This window comes from Cydia amplana, chromosome 15 (genome assembly GCF_948474715.1).
Source record: "Cydia amplana chromosome 15, ilCydAmpl1.1, whole genome shotgun sequence".
NCBI classification, from domain to species: Eukaryota; Metazoa; Arthropoda; class Insecta; order Lepidoptera; family Tortricidae; genus Cydia; species Cydia amplana.
In genome coordinates, this window is record NC_086083.1 from 11190815 (window position 1) to 11211409 (window position 20595).

At 41.7% G+C, this 20595-nt stretch overlaps 2 protein-coding genes across 2 annotated transcripts in view; one reads left to right on the forward strand and one right to left on the reverse strand.

Moving 5' to 3' along the window:
• Positions 1 to 2073, reverse strand: part of LOC134654587 (E3 ubiquitin-protein ligase UBR1) — a 47300-nt gene extending 45227 nt beyond the window's left edge. Inside the window, exon 1 of the mRNA XM_063510056.1 lies at positions 1704 to 2073. The gene's annotated coding sequence lies outside the window, so the exon portion shown is untranslated. The remainder of the gene's footprint in view (positions 1 to 1703) is intronic.
• A 1009-nt stretch (positions 2074 to 3082) lies between these two features.
• LOC134654560 (ecto-NOX disulfide-thiol exchanger 2-like) lies at positions 3083 to 19316 on the forward strand. The gene is made up of 9 exons (XM_063510021.1): positions 3083 to 3456; positions 3703 to 3972; positions 4247 to 4800; positions 5355 to 5501; positions 7426 to 7609; positions 11576 to 11682; positions 15388 to 15492; positions 16805 to 16939; positions 18930 to 19316. Exons 1-9 carry the CDS (start codon positions 3093 to 3095, stop codon positions 19293 to 19295), a joined length of 2232 nt encoding a protein of 743 aa, XP_063366091.1. The 5' UTR covers positions 3083 to 3092; the 3' UTR covers positions 19296 to 19316.
• Positions 19317 to 20595: the final 1279 nt, after the last annotated feature.

Consider the following 20595-nt stretch of genomic DNA (forward strand, 5'->3'; position numbering starts at 1 on the left):
GCACTCTTATTCTTTTAACAATAAAGTCGCGTCAAGATCATTTTGAACACCTCGCCCGCTTAGCAACTTTTGCTGCTGACTGTACTCCTCAAAGGATTATTACACCAACCAGTCATGTACTCTGCCCTGCTTACTATACTATGTGCAGTATTTGCATGAAAACCATCGTTTAAATTAAGAACTTATTCAAAGAGAAGATAAACAATTGCATGACTTTTCAACTGCGATTACTGCATAAATGTTGTTAGCACGGCAGTACTGCCCTCATCCAAGTTACATCTTGAACAGGAGTCTCCAAACTTTTTGACCTGAGGGCTAAAGCCGGCCTTCCATTTTTTTGTTCATGGGCATTGTACGGAATGGTATTTTTCGCAGGTCCAATGGCATGCTAGCCTTAGTTTGGTGACTGCCGAAAAAACTTTCTTAGAAAAGCTACCCCTCTCTTCCAATTCATACCAATTGGAATGAAAGAGGGTTCTAATAAGACTTATGCAGTTACTTGTGCCAGATAGCTAAACTAAACAAAGTGAATTTTCAATGTAATACATGGTTAAAGTTGATTGAAAGCTATAAAAAAAGGAAGTAGGTTTCAAAATGGCAAATAAATTTTTGATGAATGAGCTATAATATGTATCATAAATACTAACATAAAATCTCCCTTCAATTTAAAATTTTTCCTATCATATTTTGTCAGTTTTATGATACTAAAATTTTAATATTTTTAAATATATAAAACAACTTATTTTAATTTGCAACATAAATACTCATTTATCATAAAAAGCGCTAATGGCCTTTTCTGTGGCAAATGTGTCTGTCTAGCTATAACAGGAAGTCAAGCAGGGTCATCCAGTTGTAACAAAGTTTTATTTTGCACATACATGGTGATTGGAAGGACTTCAGCATTTTTATAAGTCATGGTATAGTCTTGATGATAAATGTTTGGAGTTGATCTATGTTCTTTTGTGAGAGCAGTCAATATCACAACTATAACCCCAAATCACTTTGATTGGTTGTTTGTCTAGTTGCCTGTCAAAACTCTCATTCTCAAAAGAAAGCTTTTGAATTTCTGTGCCTGTGGTAGACCCCTGGGCATTTCACCCTACATGCACACAGAAATTACAATTTTGTGTGTTCCTTTTCCCCTACTCCTGAAGCGTAACTCTTGAGCTGGGCACTCTGTTGCAACTTTATGTGTTTATTTTTAGATAAGTAAAGATATTTTGTAATTGTAACAACAAATAAATGTCTTATCAGATAGATAAAAAATTCTTGAGAAATACAGTCTTTTAATGACAAAAAAGTGATCAGCTGTTTAATAGTTATTTAAATACAAAATGTTCGGAATCATATCAGCATTTTAAGACAATAGATAGATAGAATATTATAAGTCAAAAATAGCAGATCAAGCTGAAATTTTCTTAACCTCCTTTGAACAATCAATAAAAAAACTAAGTGCCAGTCGTTACTTACGTGAACTCATTATATCTTCGGGTACTTATTCTGAGAAAATCTAGATAATTCCAGTTAACATCAAGAACTTGAATGGCTATAAATGTTCCGTAATCGTAAAACAACGGTCGTAAAACACCAACAAGAGTGAAACCTTAGAATTTAAGAAAATAAATAACTACATAGCCGCGCCGATTACACGCGCGACTGGATATAATTCATTTGGAACCACAACAAAAGAAAATACGTCTCACCTTCACTTTCTCAAAATTGTTTCATCCACCTGCGCTCTCCAATGTGTAGCCAACAGCCAGATTACGACAAACCGCTAAATATAACACTCAGTTCACTAATACCATATGTTTTCAAATATAAGTACATCACGAATTTTCAACTATGATCTCGAATCTCGATGATTAGCACGATTTCACTGACTGAAATTTTGACATTTACCACACAATGCAATTTTCAGATTTAGTCAATTACCGATTCTATGGTTCACAAAAAATATGTGATTAAATAAATAAGCAATACAAATTGCGAATGTACTGCCTATTTTTTCCAAAGGTGTCCAATTTGGAAATATTTATTTAGGGAATATAACAAAAATATAATGAACTCATCCGACGACTAAGGACCATAGACTAAAATGTAAACGTCTATTTTTTTCTTATTATTTTTAAAGGGCTCTATAGACTGGCTGTTGCGTTTCTCATTTACCTGATGCCAAGTCAGCCAAGTAGTTTAAACCAAGTTTAAGCGAAAAATGCGGTAATAAGCCAGGAAGCCAGCCGACAGCCATGACAGCCATCAAATAGTATTAAGCTTTGGATTCCTCCGAAAACGGTGCCGTCATATTACGGCCGCTATATAGCGTTGACTGACGTCACTAGAACGTTGTCTATGTAAACAAGATGGCGCGGTTTCCTAGACGGCGTTACGTTACGTTGATTGTCAACGTAACGTAAGATTACGGCCGTCATGACGGTGTCGATAGTTTCGTGAACGTTTTATTAGATAGCGGTGACGCCATTTTGAATAAATGACACGAGATTTGAATAAATGATTCCGTACTACGATTATTTTCCTCTTCTGATGATATTTCATCCTCCAAGTAAATTATAGATGATCAAGCAAATCTTGTCAGTAGGAAAAGGCGCGAAATTCAAATTTTCTATGGGACGTTATCCCATCGCGCCTACATTTTTCAAATTTGCCGCTTTGACCTTGGTGGATGACGGTGTGTTATGACGCCGTGGTACTTTCCACATGTCGCCACCGTAAAGACGGCCGTCTTTTGCTGCCGCTATATGACGGCCGTCATATGACGGCACCGTTTTCGGAGGAATCCAAAGCTTTAGTTAAAAATAACACACTATCGCACCGGACCAACACCGCACGCGTTCTCGCACTGTGTGCAATAATTTGATTGTATGTTGATTGTATTTTTTTTGTCTATGCCTATTCTGCCATAGGCAGAATTGTCAAATGAAAAAAAAAAAAACTACGCTGCAAAAAATGTTGTAGTGTTGCGTTCATTGCGATTTATTTAACTTTATTCTGAGATATAAATTCAGTTGTACTTTGAAGAATTGTCCTGCGTAATTTGTACCAAGTAACGTTCGTGCAAAATATCTTTAAAAATGAATCAATGGGGAAATGAGCAATTCCCAATGCCCCCTAACATGATGGGTCAACCAATGGTACCAATGATGCAAATGCATCCGCATCCGCCATTGTTGCCTCCACCCATGTTGCAAAACATGATGGATATGCCGAATAACATGGGTGGGAATGGTGGGATACCGCCCGGGCCTCAAATTGGCCCTATGCTGCCAGAAGGTATGCAGAGCGCATCTCAGCAAGACGTTCAGGACCCGAGCGTGGAATCCAGCGAGGTGCAGGTGATTGAGGATGACACGCCTGCCCCGGGAGCATCCAGACCTAGCCATGAGGGAGGACCAGGAAATAGAAGGGACTCTAGGAACAATCGCGATCGGGATCGAGGTACATAATGTAGATTTAAATTACCACATTTAATTTTGTGGTTGTCTGAATATTTTGATGCAATGTTCAAGTTCTGTTGTGATGCACGTGATTGTTGTCCAAATAATGTAATTTTAGTTAAGATACGCATTTGTAAGAAACGCAGAGTGATACCTTCAGTAATTGACCTTGTGTTCAATATTTGGCAAAGCATCTGGCATAATTTATTACATTCATATACAATTCCTAAATTAAATTACGTTACAGATCAGCGCCCGCGTCCTGGCAGACCAGACCGCAGCAGGGATGAACGTCCAAGAGAGCATCATGACAGAAACGCTAGGCCCGGCAGTAAAAGGATGGGTGACCGGGCAGATGAGAGGAACCGCAATGACCGTCCGGACCACCGCATAGACAACCGACCGGATAGGAGACGGGACCGTCCAGAGAGGAGATCCAGATTTGACAGTGGGGACAAGGCACCGGATAAGAACCCTGGAAATATGCTTCCTGGAGCTATGATGATGCCAGTGCCAGGTATTTTTTCCACCTTAATTTCATAAATAAAGCTATAAAATAGATTTTTTAAAGGTTAATTTGACTTGTTTTCACAGAATTTTCATTAGATGGTGTTGTTTTCACTGAATTTATAACTGCCATAGGGACCATTTCAATTTGAAAAAAAAAAAAACTAAATGTAGTTCCTTATTTTTATTTACATAGTCATGTTGACATATCACTTGGTCAGAGTATACCCTTTGACTTGGTTGACTGTTCATGTAAGTAATAACAATAGTAACATTTCATACAGGTCCTAGTGGCATGATGCCATTTGGAATGATGCAGCAGCCTGGGCAGATGGAAATACAACAAATGGGAGGCATGCCTCATCCCAACATGCCAAACATGTCCAACATGCCAAACATGTCCAACATGCAAAACATGCCCGGCATGATGCCTGGAATCATGCAGATGAATCCAATGATGGATCAGAACATGTTCATGATGAACCAACAAATGATGCCCATGATGCACCCTCCCAACCAGCCAATCTACTGCAGCTCTGCTGTTCTCTTGACTCCGATACCGGGTGCTTCTCTGCCAAACCGCAGGGAGCGGCCACCAGGCTGCCGTACGATCTTTGTCGGAGGCTTGCCCAACAGTGTAAAAGAGGATATTCTTCAAGAGATCTTCCAGCGGTTCGGGAACATTACCGACATCAAGTTGCACAGACAGGGGGTGTGTCACATCAGGTTTGAGAAGCAGGAAAGTGTGGAGGCTTCCTTCAGCATCTCTGGATTCAGATTCAAATATCACAATCAGGGGGACAGCGAGGCTACTACTATCTTTGTGGACTTTGCTTTGGTAAGAATTTAAAACTTATACTGTTTTTTTTTATCAACTCATGGTTCACTAGTGGCACAATAAGATATTATAAGAAAAAATGACCGCCCTATTGTCTACATCATCTTTTTGTAGGAATTGAAGATTTTTTTATAATCTGGACATTAAGGTCCACTTGCACCATGTCACTAACCCGGGGTTAACCGGTTAAACCTGGAGTTACCATGGTAACCAGGAGAATTTGACACTGGGTTAACGGTTTAACCCCTTAATCCCGGGTTAGTGGGATGGTGCAAGTGGGCCTAAAGAGTTAAAGGTTTAAGAAATATTTTCAGAGAAGTTAATAATTATTTATAAAAAAAAGAATAATACTGTCTTTGGTGAATAATTGAATATATATTTTCCTGTTATGTAGGAAAAAGTAAATTCGCCAAAAAAAGGTACCTGTCTAAACTAAAAAAAAAGGTAAAAAGGTATTTTGTTGCTTGGTAACTGTCTGAGGACTTATTAAAAAAAAGATTCTGAACTAAGGTGACCAACTGACCACATTCTTAGATTTCTCTTTTTTTTTTAAGAACCGCGACGACTACGCCGAGTTCGAGCGAAGCAAGCGCGGCAAGCGTGACCCCACGCCACCGCGCATCGAGCCGCTCACGCCGGCGTCCTTGCAGACTGTCACCGAGAAGGTCAAAAGTGATGACCAGTTCGCTGAGGCTGCTCCTGTGAGTAGAATGATATCAGATACAAGCAACTACATATCATCTACAATTCTACACCATTACATAAATGAAATGATTGCGGTTCCGAAAAAATTAGGCACAGAATACACAATAACCAGGGGTCGGACAAAAAGTGCCGATGACGTAAAAATGACGTAATCTTGCACACAGGATGATGTTTGAGTTTGTATTTAAAGTTCCGTGTGACATGTAGTAACAAAGTATTAATGAAGTAACAAAATATTCGCAAATAAATCCATGGAATTAATAATACAGGTGGTAGGGTGATGTAGTGAATAAAATAAATTTCTTCGTTGGTATATCTTGATTACAGCAAGAGCAGTATACGTGTTTGTCACGTACCTCCAAAAACGGAAAATTGCCACAATATTCGAGTACAGATGACATTTTAGAGCGTTTTCTTATACTTTAATAAATATAAATTATAGCTAAATATAATCGTGAAGATACAATAGCTAAACAATAACGAAGTCAATTTATTGTTCATCTGATTGACAATGTGTCAGTCAAAAACGTACTTACTCATTTTAAGTGGCGATATCGTTTAATAAAGAGGTTGATAAATGATAAGTGATAATTGTTTATGAAAATCAAAAATACTATTTGAAATCATCCTATAAGTGGTTTGACGTCATCCGCACTTTTTGTCCGACCCCTGACAATAACTAACAATAACTAAATACAGATTTTTCACTGTCTAACAAAACTTAAAATTAATATTATCGGAAGGCCGTTCGAATATTACTCTCATACTCAATACAATATGCCTCAATTACAGTGATATACTATTGGTTTGAGACTATTAAAAAAAACTTGCACTCAATTTATGTAAATAGACAGACACAGAATAAATACAGAAAGGACACTTCCTACAAAACCGAAGTTTGACAGCAATTCAGCATGCATAGCATGATTCGTGAGGGATAGTGATGCCTTTCAGCTATTTAGGCTTTGGAAAAGGAGAGGGGAGGCGCCTGTGGGGCGTGTCCATAGGCTAATAAAAATGAAAAAACATTCAAGTCATTGTTATCTTTGGTCGTGCACGCAAAAGGACGTCAAGTGTTGCCAACCCTAATAATTGCTCCGAGCAATGCTGAGCTGAATGGAGCCGAAGTTTGCCCAAAAGGAGTAGTGTCTCCCCACTAGTCCCTGTTAAAGACTAAAGTGTGTATCATTTGTAACATATTTTTCTCAAAAATGGACGGCAAAGTCGACGTTGCCGGTTAAAAAATAGGTCGCGAAGTGCGTAGTTTATGGTCATTCAAAAAATTAAAAAGTTAAAAACATTGTAGTCTCGATTTCGGGACTGCAATGTTGCATACAAATTCCATTATTTAACGAGTACCAAACTTTTTAAAACTTTAAATGGCCATATCAAATGAAGGCATAGGTCCCTTAAACAGCCAAACAGATGATCAGCATTTATTATTATAAAGCCTATAACAGACTATCGCACCGCACCGCGACCTTGGAGCGTCGCACTCATAAGTGAGAGCGAGAAACAGATATCTCTTTCTCGTTCTCACTTATGGGTGCGACGCTCCAAGGTCGCGGTGCGGTGCGATAGTCTGTTACAGGCTTAATGTTGGTACCGCGACTATTTAGGTGTCAAATAGGTTGGCGTATTTTCAGCAGAAAAATACACTTCTTTTTTTTTTTAAGGCGGAAAGCAAATCTTTTTAATGGTTTTACTTTTTTATGTGAAAATTAGAACGATGCTTCCGTAAAATATTTCTATTTCTTGCACCATTTTTGAGAAAAGCACTATATATGACTCGGTTGGAAGGCTACTTGCTGGCTTCGGATTCAATTAAACGGACTCCCAAGGTCGTCCGTTTAAAACGAATCCTCAGCCTGCAAGTAGCTACTTCCGAACCTCGACAATAATGTACTACTATCATTACAGACACTAGTCGGCTGGCTAGAACGCGGCGAATGCAACAAGAAAAACGCCAACGCGTTCTACTCGCTCATCCAGGCCTCCAACAACCAGATCCGCCGCCTCTTCAACGAGAAAATGGTGCTCGACGACGAGTACCAGAACATGAAACTCACTATGAAGGAGAAATTCGCGCATATTCTGCTGCAATGTAAGTTTTTTTTTAAGTATGCTTTAGGTCGATTGTGTAGGAACGAGATGACAGCCGTAGGACTGCTGTACGGATATGATGGTCGTTCTTGTCTACGTGACAGCGTGATAAAACGGTGTCCGTCACTTTCTTTCCCACGGTGTTAAACAGTGACAGTTATTTTATCACGTGGATAAAGATGGATAAAGCTATCCATAATAGGCTGGCTGGAATGAGGTCAAGACGGTTGCTCAAGACAGGCGTGGAAGGATCTTGTGGAGGCCCTATGCACTTCCGGGATGCCCTAGGACTGACAACAACAACATGCTGTAGGTCGCCCTCAGAGTCGAAGAAATGAGCTGTGGGACTTCAAGCTGATGTGAAGTGGCGCAGAATCGGTAAGAATGAAGATCTCTACTGGTTGTGGCCAGATCCTGAGTCACTGAGACTAGTTACCAGTTGCGGCGTGTCCATAAAAGCCGATTCCCACCGGCTTGCTTGTTTTTGGATGTTTGAGCAGAGTTGTAAAGGAAATATGTAAGCCAAATTAGGCGGCTTGCCTATGGATATGTTTGACGCGCCGCCACTGCTAGTTACTATACCTCACACGTCCAATGATCCCAATGACAGCTCATTTTTATATGGAGCAGCTGTCACGTAATAGTTATTTACGATACAAGTGCGGAAAAGAGGAATTACCTATTCGCACGTGTATCGTACGCGTGCGAATAGGTAATTACCTCTTTCCTCCTCCGCACGGAATTTCCTCTTTTCCGCACTTGTATCGTAAATAACTATTTTGGACGTATAGAGTGAGTCCAAGATAAGCCTGCGACGATTTTGATAGCACATGGAGTGCAAGTGTTATTTTAAACGTCAAACTCCTATGTAATTATGATGTATAAATAACGCTTGCACTGCGTGTGGTATCAAAATCGTTGCAGGCTTATCTTGGTCTAACTCTAACACATACATTTATTTGGTAAAAACGAATTTCTTCAATAATTTTTTTAATTAAGCTTATCCAGAAGCGACTTGGAGTAACTGTCATAGGGAGTATCATTCGACGCGTCAAGAGTAAAGTGTCATTCTATGGAACTTGCTAACTATGTAAACAAACTGCCATATTGAGTTTGTCATAAAATATGAATTTACCCCTGTAGTTGACTCTGTTCACCCAGCTCAAATCACCTGGGTTAATTAAGTAAACTAAAAATAGTGACTAGTGACTTTTGTATATGTATATAGTTAGCAAGTTCCATAGTTAGTGGTTCCTAACCTGGGGGTAATTACCCCCGTGGGGGTAAAACTGCTATTTTACGGGGGTAATAAGCTAACCTAATATAACAATACAACAAACGTACACGTTTTTTTTTATTACCATTGGGAGGAGGGGTAAAATCAGGTTCCCTAGTTAGTCATAGGGGTAACCGGACTGAAAAGGTTAGGAACCACTGCTTTAATTAGTTGTTTGTTTTTTAAGTTAAGCCAGTATGTTAGTGCTACAAAGCTTTTGAATTAGCTGGAGCAGTCGATGCTGCAAGACGGGACGTGAGAATGGAGAGCTGATACTACTAGAGCAATGAAGCTTTCAGAAATCTGACAGTCCTTGTCAGACTGACTGATCTCTAGTTGAGGAGTCACACGCAGCCTTCGGGTGGGAGAAAATGGTTCCTCGATTACTAAAAATCACGTCACAATAATTGAGGAGCTACCAATAACACCCCTATTTCTAATCTTATGTCATTCCCCTGATAATATTACAAGATTCTATTTAATTGCCATTCTTAGAGGATATAGCTAAACGGAGACGCCTTGTATGTAATTTTCTGTACAAAACAGTCTGCCGATTTTTGCGGGGGAGGGGCACGTCAAATGTATGCGTAAGGTAAAAATAGCCATGTCAGATAAACGTCAGTCCATACATTGTGTATGACCATTGGCTGCCTATTTTCGACAGAGGGGAACGCCTGCTAATGGCTACTCCGTTTGGTTATATCCTCTAAGGTGCCAGTAGAACAATTAATTCAAGCGTTGACAAATGTTAGAATGTATATATGCTCGGTATTTTAGCTGGTCTTTTACAAAAAATGGACGGGCCTGGCTGCTTCCGTCTGTCGTCATGAATAGGGTATTTGACTGTATTTAAAATAAATTATTTTACACCATGCATGAAATAAAGCACCTAAAGATCAATAGAGAAACGTTATTTTTAGACACAATTTCTATTTTAAAACCCGTATAAAACTATAAAGAGTAGGTAATTTGATTGTGACAAAGTCGCAAAATCGTTTTACCAGCTCGATTAAAGAAACTGATTTGACTAGTAGTCAAATACCCTATTGATGGACCGCCACGACGTGTACGTACCATCAGCAGTTGCAGTCTACGAGTGTTGCAACTATGGCCACTTCACTGATCTACATACATCTCTATGTACACTGGATAGGCGTCCCGAAAATTATTACATAGTAATCTGGTTGATTCCGGTATTTTTGGGATTTTCAACGACATCTACGCGGCGGAGAGGTAAGCGACCTATGGAGGGTAAAGGTAAGAAAACTCTCTTATGTGAGAACAGTTTCAAAACTGTGCAGCTGTCGGTTATAATTAACAGATGGCGCTAGAGTAGCTATGAACTTAGCCGTTACCACGCCCTTAACACATTCATTGCCACTCAACCAAACAAGACATCCGCGCCAGGTCACAAAATTTCGTCATATAAAGCTGTAGTACCAAGATCCCAACTAACTGGAAACGAAACTGGGTCGTCCGGCCTGGGAACGAAATCATAAAATATTCGATAGTCGGATTTTCGGCACTAAATGTGTTAAGGGGCCCACTGATGATCAGTCCGCCGGAGGATATCGGCCTGTCAGTTAAACGCAAAAGGTAACGTATACCGTAAAGGTAACGTATACGGCATCTACGAACAACAGATGTGGGCCATAACCGTTTTTTGACGTACACTTTCATACACAGAGTGTTATCCTTACCTCTACCCTCAAAATCTGTCTTCGGAAAGGTATTCTGATTTATATCAGTTCAGTTGTTGGATAACGTCACTGGTTTGGCGTCGCTCCTTTAATATTCTTCGTCACATCGCATCGTCGAAAATCGGCTATCGCATCGGCATCGGCTTCATGTGGCAGCAGATAGCAGCGATGACCCGGTGCGCGGAGTGACAACTGAACGGACAGGTGCGTGTTCTATGCCGATCCTGCGCTAAATCGAAAAGTTCCGGAGTAGATTCAGCCCTGGAATGTAGCAACTGGACTGGTGTAAATCAAGCCTACATAATGGCCCTTTCACACGGTGTGTGTTGGACCCGCATATTTTACCGTTGTTTACACGATGTATATGTATAATCCGCGCAACTAATCCAACATGCATACGTTACATGCACCGTATGTAAGAACCATAACGCTATGTATCCTAGCATAAAGTTATGTATATATGTGCGGGTTCTGTCCAGTGTAAATAGTTAGTAGTGTGGTGTTCAGTATTTCTTCGGGCAGCTGCGGGCCACATTTCTTGTATCTACGCTAGAACTTCAGCGGGCATCGATGTACGTTGCACTACTTCGGGACTTACAGACAAATGTCAGCGCCGCGGCCCGTCCTGTTTTCTGTGTAAGTGCAGCTTTTTCAGAAGTTTGACTTTTAATACCCTCCTAAGGCCCAAGGTCCTTCCTATAGTACCTATTAATTTCGATGTAATTTAAACCATGTTCAATTGGAACAGAGTCGTTTTCAAACAACGCAAAATCAACTCTATTTCCTACAATTTAGGTCCAAATTTCAGTGGCAAATTTTGGATGTTTCGTTTGTATGGCTGGGCCTTAGGAGGATACACTAGTAAAAACGACATATTGCACTTGGATTTGTCAACGCTAGTAGACATTAGATCATTCCTAGGAGCCCTGCGTGTCTTTTACGCCACGTATTTTCCTGTGCGGCAGCCGGAATCTAATATGATGTATGACAGTCGAGCAGGTAGCGAAAATACTCTCCGCGGCGCGCCACCAGCGCGTCTCCGACCACTTTAGCAAGCAGCAGCGCAGGAACATCGAGATGTGGCTCAAGATGACTGAGGTACGTAATGCCGGCTCATCAGGGCTATAACCGCGAAAATCGAAGTTCGCAAATTGCGGGCATTTTTCTCTGTCACTAATTACGCCTTCATTGGAGTAAAACGGAAAGATCCCAGCATTTGCCAATTTCGGTTTTCGTGGTAGCCCCTCTGGTCACGGTACGGTATAGCATGGTAAAGTAATCTGAAAGGCGAAACGAGTCAAACTGAGTCATCGAGGTCCAGAGTGCGTAATCAACATGCCAATCGTTTACGCTCCGTAGCGATCGAAACGCAACTGTCACTGCCGCACTGATATGGAAGAGACACAAAGCGTTTCGTTATCGTAGCGCGAACTATTGTCACTTTGGCTAGGCACCCTAGACGTTTTTATTTGCGTTTTATTGCGTTCGGATTTAGCAAAAACGCCACTATGCCTGCCATTTGCGAATGATCGCTAACTGCGTTCGTGCAATTTGTAGTACGATGTGACGTGCTGAGGGGCTACCGCGAAAACCGAATTTCGCAAATTGCGGGGATCTTTCTCTTTTACTCCAATGAAGGCGTAATTAGAGTGACAGAGAAAAATGCCCGCAATTTTCGAAATTCTGTTTTCACGGTAGCCCCTCTGAACGCGAATGTCTAGTGATGCATTCGCCAGGTCTGAACGGATCTTAAAGTAAAGACTAAACTAAATGTTATTAAAGTAAAAGTAGTCGCATTCAGAATATTTATTTTTTGCCGTGCCCTACCGTGTCGTGCTACTATTGGGCTATGGCCTTTACTGGCTCGCTGATTTAAACATACAAAATCGGGATAAAAATCTATAGAACAATAATTTCATCATATGATACATATGAGTAGCTCTGTCTCTTGACGTTTACGCTCAAGGATTAGAAAGGCGGTTTCTGAAGGCAGCGCGGATTCGAACGAGCTATGGGGCGATGAACGAGAGAGATCGTCGCGGCAAGAAAGCAGACAGCAGGAGAGTAGACGATAGTCTAACCGCGTCTTGAGACCGAGTTACACAATAAAATCGTGCTCATAATGTTTAAATCAGTACAGTCGGTCATCCAACAACTATTGCTATTAGAATAGGCGAACAGGCTAGCCAAGGCGTATTGTGAGCAGGGACCGAATACCGGTATATTTTTCATACAAAGTAACCGGTATTCAATTTCGGTATCTTGGTTGTATATTTTTGCACTTAATTTAGCTAATCTGATCAATTATTATCCTTACCTAAATACTATTCTATCATATCAAAGAAACAATGTAAAAGCTATGAGATATTTTGATTTTTAGTTATACCGGTAACGGTCCCTGGTTGTGAGGGGTTGGCTCCTCGTCCTCACAAAAAATTACGAGGAAAGGCTGAGGTCCGGTTGCATCCACCACAATTGACCACCTAGTTAACGCAACTCCCTAGAGACTCGAGTACTAGTCTTATTTCTCCTAAAATATACCTAATTTGTGCGAACGTTATTACCAAGGCTGGGTAAAACGCCATCATTTTGAAAACATTGCCCTGTTCCGTACAACACAGACTTCTTTATACCAATGTCAACGATTAAATATGCCCCAATGACATCCGTAAACCGTAAACGAACATTTTCAACTCGTAAATGGATCTTAAATTATGATTTGTTTTCAACGGCGTTTTTCCGAGCCTTGGTTATTACGGTTTGGTGCAACCGGGCTTTAGCTGTTGTTTTTTCCGGTAAGCCACATATACTAATCTTGTTAAACACTAAAACCAGAAGGCTCAACATTTTACGCATGACCGTGACTAGGCTGCCCGCTTGAGCTAAACCCAAAACACCACGCCGACCAAATAACAGAGCTAGAAAAAGAGTTATTTAAATTTGATACCATTGGCGGATAAATCATATTGAAATATAGTCGCAAAAAAGGCCGGCAACGCATTTACAACCTCTCTGGTGTTGCAAGTGTCTATGGGCGGTGGTAATCGCTTACCATCACGCGATTCGTCTGCTCGTTTGCCTGCTAGATAAACATCCTTAAAATTCACGTATATCTCACTAGTCTTTTATTTGTCGGCCTATTCTGAACAAATTTTATAAAAGCGACAGTTATCCAGAGAGACAATGTGGATTTTATGAATCTACTGCATGTTGCAAGTTGATTTGAATACCTACTGGTATTTGTTCATTATATCATTCAAGTTATTTGTGAACTAGATGGAAACTCTCTGATTAACTAGCGCAAAATATTGTTCAGGAAATACGTTACATAAAATCGTTACGTATTTTAATGATTACGTTTCTGCACTACGTAAATATACATATTTATCTATAAACCAATCAAAATATGCCAGCTTTTCGCTCCATTTAGGTATACTGTAGGTAGCTTTTAGAGTTTTTTCGGCGATGACAGCGATGCATCACGTTCTTCAATCATCTCGTATGCACCCTACATCTGCGGTACTTTCGCTGGCGCATCCTCCAAAGTGGACTTCGAGGGATCTGAGGACTTACAAGTTTCGCCACGTCTCTCCATGCCGCCAGCCGAAACAGAACCTCTCTGAAAATTTTTAGAAATGTACATTTCCATCCCTCTCCAGCGAACCCACTAGATATTCAAGATGCGCAGACACAGTAATAATGAACGACGAAGGCATCGTGGTGGAAATTAGAGGCGTCTGCGACACTGGTATAGTACTACACTTTTCAGCGGGTCACTCGTGCCAACAGATTGTCGGGAACGTGTTAAGGATAAGAACATATCCGTCAGCAGCAAGCAAAGAAAAAAAGAATACTTCGCCTTCAGCAGCCGATGTCCAGGCATCTTCAACATCTTCTCTTTCTTTATCTGTCTACAGCTGAAGTCAAGAAAGAAAAAGCGACAGACGATCTCAAAAAATAACATCAGCTGTCCGCCATCATACCGTCTCAGCATTTCTGATGAAGCAGCACACAACAGTGTTTTCATCAACCAGGAAAGCATCCGTTCATTAAGAATTTTTCTCACACCGTTTTCTGTTGCTTCATCAACAAGATTCTAGCAAAATTCCACCATCAGGGCGCCCCTGATGGTGGAATTTTGCTGTAAATCATTACTGGACCACGCGTCTACTCGAATGGTGAAGATTTCTGGCTGTGGATTCCTTGTGATACTCTGCGGCATCAGCGGGTCGTCTCATCATGATGCAGCGGCAGACTAATCCGCGCAGACAAAGCGTGTCATCATCTTCACCATCATCTCACCCAGCATTAGGTCAATCTTCGAAGAATCTTCGGTCCTGAACCCTGAACCTAAGGATGACACCTCGTCTATTGCTTCATCTACAAGGCTGCTACCGCTCGTCTTTGCGTCGCCCCCCCCCCCCTCACTCCTTCGTTCTTCGAGTCTCTCATCTCGTAGCTTCTCTGTACGCCGTGTTCTATACTGCAGGCACGAAGATGAACAGAAGAGAAACATGGGAAGCACGGTATAGTATGAACGACAGGTAAACCGATACTTAACGTGACTACATGGGAGAAAAATCTACTTGAATCATCAAGAATTTCTTGTGTCCGGTTTCATTGTCACAATATATCTCGAACACGCGGGCTAGAATAAGGTTATTGCAGTCTTATCCTCTTCCTTTTCTTTCAAGACTAGATAGTAAGAAAACGGTAGAAGATATTTTTGTAAAAAATTTAAAGATACGTTTAGGCTAAGTTGAATTGTTTCTGGATAAACAGCTGATCTATTTTGTTTTTCAGGAGGTGGACAACATAAAAGAAGAGTTTGAAACCAACTTCAATGAGGATGATATTGAGAAGATTGGAAAGAACACGGTTCCTCAGGAGAAATACGATGAGCTCAGGGTGAGTTTTCGGTTTTACAAATTTATTCGAAGGGCACGATATTAATAGTACTTAAGTAATTTTCTTTCTAAAGCTTTGGATTCCTCCGAAGACGGTGCCGTCATATTACGGCCGTAATATAGCGGTGAATGACGTCACTAGAACGTTGTCTATGTAAACAAGATGGCGCGGTTTCCTAGACGACGTTGAATGTCAACGTAACGTAATAAAGCAGTGCCGTCATTTGGATGACGGCCGCCATGACCTTGTCGATAGTTTCGTGAACGTTTTATTAGATAGCGGTGACGCCATTTTGAATGACACGAGATTTGAATAAATGATTCCGTACTACGATTATTTTCCTCTTCTGAGGATATTTCATCCTCCAAGTAAATTATAGATGGTCAAGCACATCCTGTCAGCAGAAAAAGGCGCGAAATTCAAATTTTCTATGGGACGATATCCCATCGCGCCATGAACGCGCCTACATTTTTCAAATTTGCCGCTTTGACCTTGGTGGCTGACGGTGTGTTATGACGCCGTGGTATTTTCCACATGTCGTCACCGTAAAGACGGCCGTCTTTTGCGGCCGCTTTATGACGGCCGCTATATGACGGCACCGCTTTCGGAGGAATCCAAAGCTTTACTGACGGCAACGAAAACAAAGAGATAGAGTTAGACCAAGATAAGTCTGCAGCGATTTTGATTGAAGGCGACTTAAGATCTTAAGAAACATTACACTAAATATTATGTTTTAAAATAACAACGATAATCACTACATAGTGTAAAACAAAGTCGCTTCCCGCTGTCTGTCCCTATGTATGCTTAGATCTTTAAAACTACGCAACGTATTTTGATGCGGTTTTTAGGGTTCCGTACCCAAAAGGTAAAAACGGGACCCTATTACTAAGACTCCGCTGTCCGTCCGTCCGTCCGTCCGTCCGTCTGTCACCAGGCTGTATCTCACGAACCGTGATAGCTAGACAGTTGAAATTTTCACATATGATGTGTTTCTGTTGCCGCTATAACAACAAATACTAAAAACAGAATAAAATAAAGATTTAAGTGGGGCTCCCATACAACAAACGTGATTTTTGACCGAAGTTAAGCAACGTCGGGCGGGGTCAGTACTTGGATGGGTGACCGTTTTTTGCTTGTTTTTTGTTGATAGTGCGGAACCCTCCGTGCGCGAGTCCGACTCGCACTTGGCCGGTTTTTTTTATTAGACAGAGTGAATCAAGAGGAAGGTTTATGTATAATTTGTTAAACTGCGAAACCGGGGCGGGTCGCTAGTCATAAATAAGTCAATTTTTAGATTAATTTTCGTTAACAGGCAGAGCACGAGAACCTGATGTACGAGCTGGAAGGCTACAAAAACGAGGCCCACCTCGCCAAGGACGAGGCCGAGAGAAAGTTCGAGACCTTCAAGGCGCACTTCATCGCTCAACACAACTTGAACAACAAGCAGGTAGGCCTCGAGTCTCACCAGGCCCCAATTTCACCACGGTGACAGGTGACAGGTGCGATAATTGTAAAACATCACTGTTGCTGACGTCACTGGCATCCACGGGCTACGGTTACCGCTTACCATCGGGTGGGCTGTATTCCTGTTTGCCACCATCAGTGTATTATTTAAAAAAAACTTTATGTCAAGCGCTGGTGGCCTAGCGGTAAGAGCGTGCGACTTGCAATCCGGAGGTCGCGGGTTCGAACCCCGGCTCGTACCAATGAGTTTTTCGGAACTTATGTACGAAATATCATTTGATATTTACCAGTCGCTTTTCGGTGAAGGAAAACATCGTGAGGAAACCGGACTAATCCCAATACGGGCCTAGTTTACCCTCTGGGTTGGAAGGTCAGATGGCAGTCGCTTTCGTAAAAACTAGTGCCCACGCCAATTACTGGGATTAGTTGCCAAGCGGACCCCAGGCTCCTATGAGCCGTGGCAAAATGCCGGGACAACGCGAGGAAGATGATGATATGGGAAAAAAACAGACATCTCTCTTACCAAGTTTCTGACAATTGTCACAAGAAACACGACAATTGTCACATAATCCCGACACAGAACTCATTTCCTGTCAAGAATTGCCGACAATTCTTTTAAATCTTGTGACAATTGTCAGAAACTTGGTAAGAGAAATGTCTGTTTTTTTCCCATATAATAAAGTTTTTTTTAAATAATACACTGATGGTGGCAAACAGGAATACGACCCGCCCGATGGTAAGCGGTAACCGTAGCCCATGGATGCCTGTGACGTTAGCAACAGTGATGTTTTACAATTGTCGCACCTGTCACCGTGGTGAAATTGGGGCCAGGCGTGGCTCACTCCGCGATTTCGTCGCTTTGCCACAGGTAGCTAAAAGTACATCCGTTCCGCCCCAATTTTGGGGAAAGCCATAAGCCGCGCGTGGCACTGTCGCCACCTAGCGGCCATATCTGTGCTGATCGTAACAGACGCGTTTTGTTAGAGAGTGAGTCTTCTGTACTTAGTACTATTATTTATTCTGTGGTCTCACCACGATTACACGGTGTGTGGCTATAAGTTAAGCCTTCAGTATAGTAAATATTTGAGCCTTTAGAACAGCGGTCGGCAACCCGCGGCCCGCGGGCCGCATGCGGCCCGCGAACCTGTCACTTGCGGCCCGCGAGCCTCCCTGGCTATTTTGTATGTAATATTGACAAACGACAATGTCTGATAAAGTCATAAATATTAACAAAGTGCGGCCCGCGTCAACTTCGTAAACTACTATGTGGCCCTTGGCTGCTAAAAGGTTGCCGACCGCTGCTTTAGATTGTTACTTTAAGGGCCACTTGCAGCATCCCACTAACCCCGGGTTAAAAGGTTAAACCTGGAGTTACCGTGGTTACCAGTACAATCTGATACTGGGTTAACGGTTTAACCGGTTAACCCCGGGTTAGTGAGATGCTGCAAGTGGCGCTAAAAGACGTGTCTTTACTAACAAGTTGGCACAGCTCACGGCGCTCTGTGGTAAATAGCAGTACTTATAACAAAACGCAATACCATAATAACAGTTGTATCTAAAAGAAACTGATTTAATAAAAATATCAAACCGTTAAAGGGTAACCCCTCAGGAACCGCAGATGATATCTATGCAAATTAAATTCATATTTTTTTTTGCGGTGGTGGCCGAGTGGATATGACGCCCGACTTTCAATCTGGAGGTCGCGGGTTCAAGTCCTGGCTCGTACCAATGAGTTTTTCGGAACTTATGTACGAAATATCATTTGATATTTACCACTAGCTTTTCGGTGAAGGAAAACATCGTGAGGAAACCTGCATACATCTGCGAAGAAATTCAAAGGTGTATGTGAAGTCCCCAATCCGCATTGGGCTAGCGTGGGGACTATAGCCCGAGCCCTACATGAGAGGAGGCCTGTGCCCAGCAGTGGGACGTTTATAGGCTCACATTATTTATCATTATTTTTTTTTTTTTAGTCATCGTACCCACCGCTACCCCCACCGCCGACGCCGCGCATCGAGGCGGCCAAACCGATGCCCCCACCCCCCACCCCCGACGACAACAAGTACATCGTGTCCGGCCCAACCGTCCCCCCCTCCGAGGCCAAACTCATCAGCATCCTCACCGCTTTCCTCATGGTCCACCCACTCGGAGCATCCCTAGACTACCTCGTCTCTTACGTCAGAAGCATGACCCCTAACGTAACGCAGGCCACCGTGCAAGAGATACTACAGAAGTATGACGACGTTTTCCGCAGAGTAACGTCGGGCGTTGGCGCGTCTATTGAGACTAGATGGTGTTATGTTACCTTTGATACTATTAAGTTGGAGCAACATAATTAAATGAAAAATATACGGATATAAGTTACTTAAAGCGGTTTGATAAAACTCGACCTAAGTGTAGTTTTTAACGCTTGGCGCATAGCAAAGTCCCTCTTGGAGCATCCCTAGACTACCTCGTCTCTTACGTCAGAAGCATGACCCCTAACGTAACGCAGGCCACCGTGCAAGAGATACTACAGAAGTATGACGACGTTTTCCGCAGAGTAACGTCGGGCGTTGGCGCGTCTATTGAGACTAGATGGTGTTATGTTACCTTTGATACTATTAAGTTGGAGCAACATAATTAAATGAAAAATATACGGATATAAGTTACTTAAAGCGGTTTGATAAAACTCGACCTAAGTGTAGTTTTTAACGCTTGGCGCATAGCAAAGTCCCTCTTGGAGCATCCCTAGACTACCTCGTCTCTTACGTCAGAAGCATGACCCCTAACGTAACGCAGGCCACCGTGCAAGAGATACTACAGAAGTATGACGACGTTTTCCGCAGAGTAACGTCGGGCGTTGGCGCGTCTATTGAGACTAGATGGTGTTATGTTACCTTTGATACTATTAAGCTGGAGCAACATAATTAAATGAAAAATATACGGATATAAGTTACTTAAAGCGGTTTGATAAAACTCGACCTAAGTGTAGTTTTTAACGCTTGACGCATAGCAAAGTAGCCTATTTCACTATGTGTGTTCTCATTATCCCACAACGAATTTTTAGTTTGTGCTAGAATTGTCCAGTGTGTGTGTGTCAATGTTATCTGTATAAAATGTTATGTTAATTTGCTGAATATTCTGTTTAATCATAAAATGTGCTCAGTGGCGACAGATGTACAAATATGTATGTACAGGAGTGCTAAGCTCCGCCTTATTCATAAATAAAACCTAAAGCTTTGGATTCCTCCGAAAACGGTGCCGTCATATGACGGCCGTCATATAGCGGCAGCAAAAGACGGCCGTCTTTACGGTGGCGACATGTGGAAAGTACCACGGCGTCATAACACACCGTCATCCACCAAGGTCAAAGCGGCAAATTTGAAAAATGTAGGCGCGATGGGATAACATCCCATACAAAATTTGAATTTCGCGCCTTTTCCTACTGACAAGATTTGCTTGATCATCTATAATTTACTTGGAGGATGAAATATCATCAGAAGAGGAAAATAATCGTAGTACGGAATCATTTATTCAAATCTCGTGTCATTTATTCAAAATGGCGTCACCGCTATCTAATAAAACGTTCACGAAACTATCGACAAGGTCATGACGGCCGTCATCTTACGTTAAGCTTTGGATTCCTCCAAAAACGGT

Excerpts from the sequence above, each read along its gene's own strand:
- LOC134654560 (XM_063510021.1), top strand. The coding sequence starts at position 3,093 with ATGAATCAATGGGGAAATGAGCAATTCCCAATGCCCCCTAACATGATG. Across the intron at positions 3,457-3,702 it reads CAATCGCGATCGGGATCGAG|ATCAGCGCCCGCGTCCTGGC; the intron begins GTACATAATGTA and ends ATTACGTTACAG. Across the intron at positions 11,683-15,387 it reads TGTGGCTCAAGATGACTGAG|GAGGTGGACAACATAAAAGA; the intron begins GTACGTAATGCC and ends TTTGTTTTTCAG.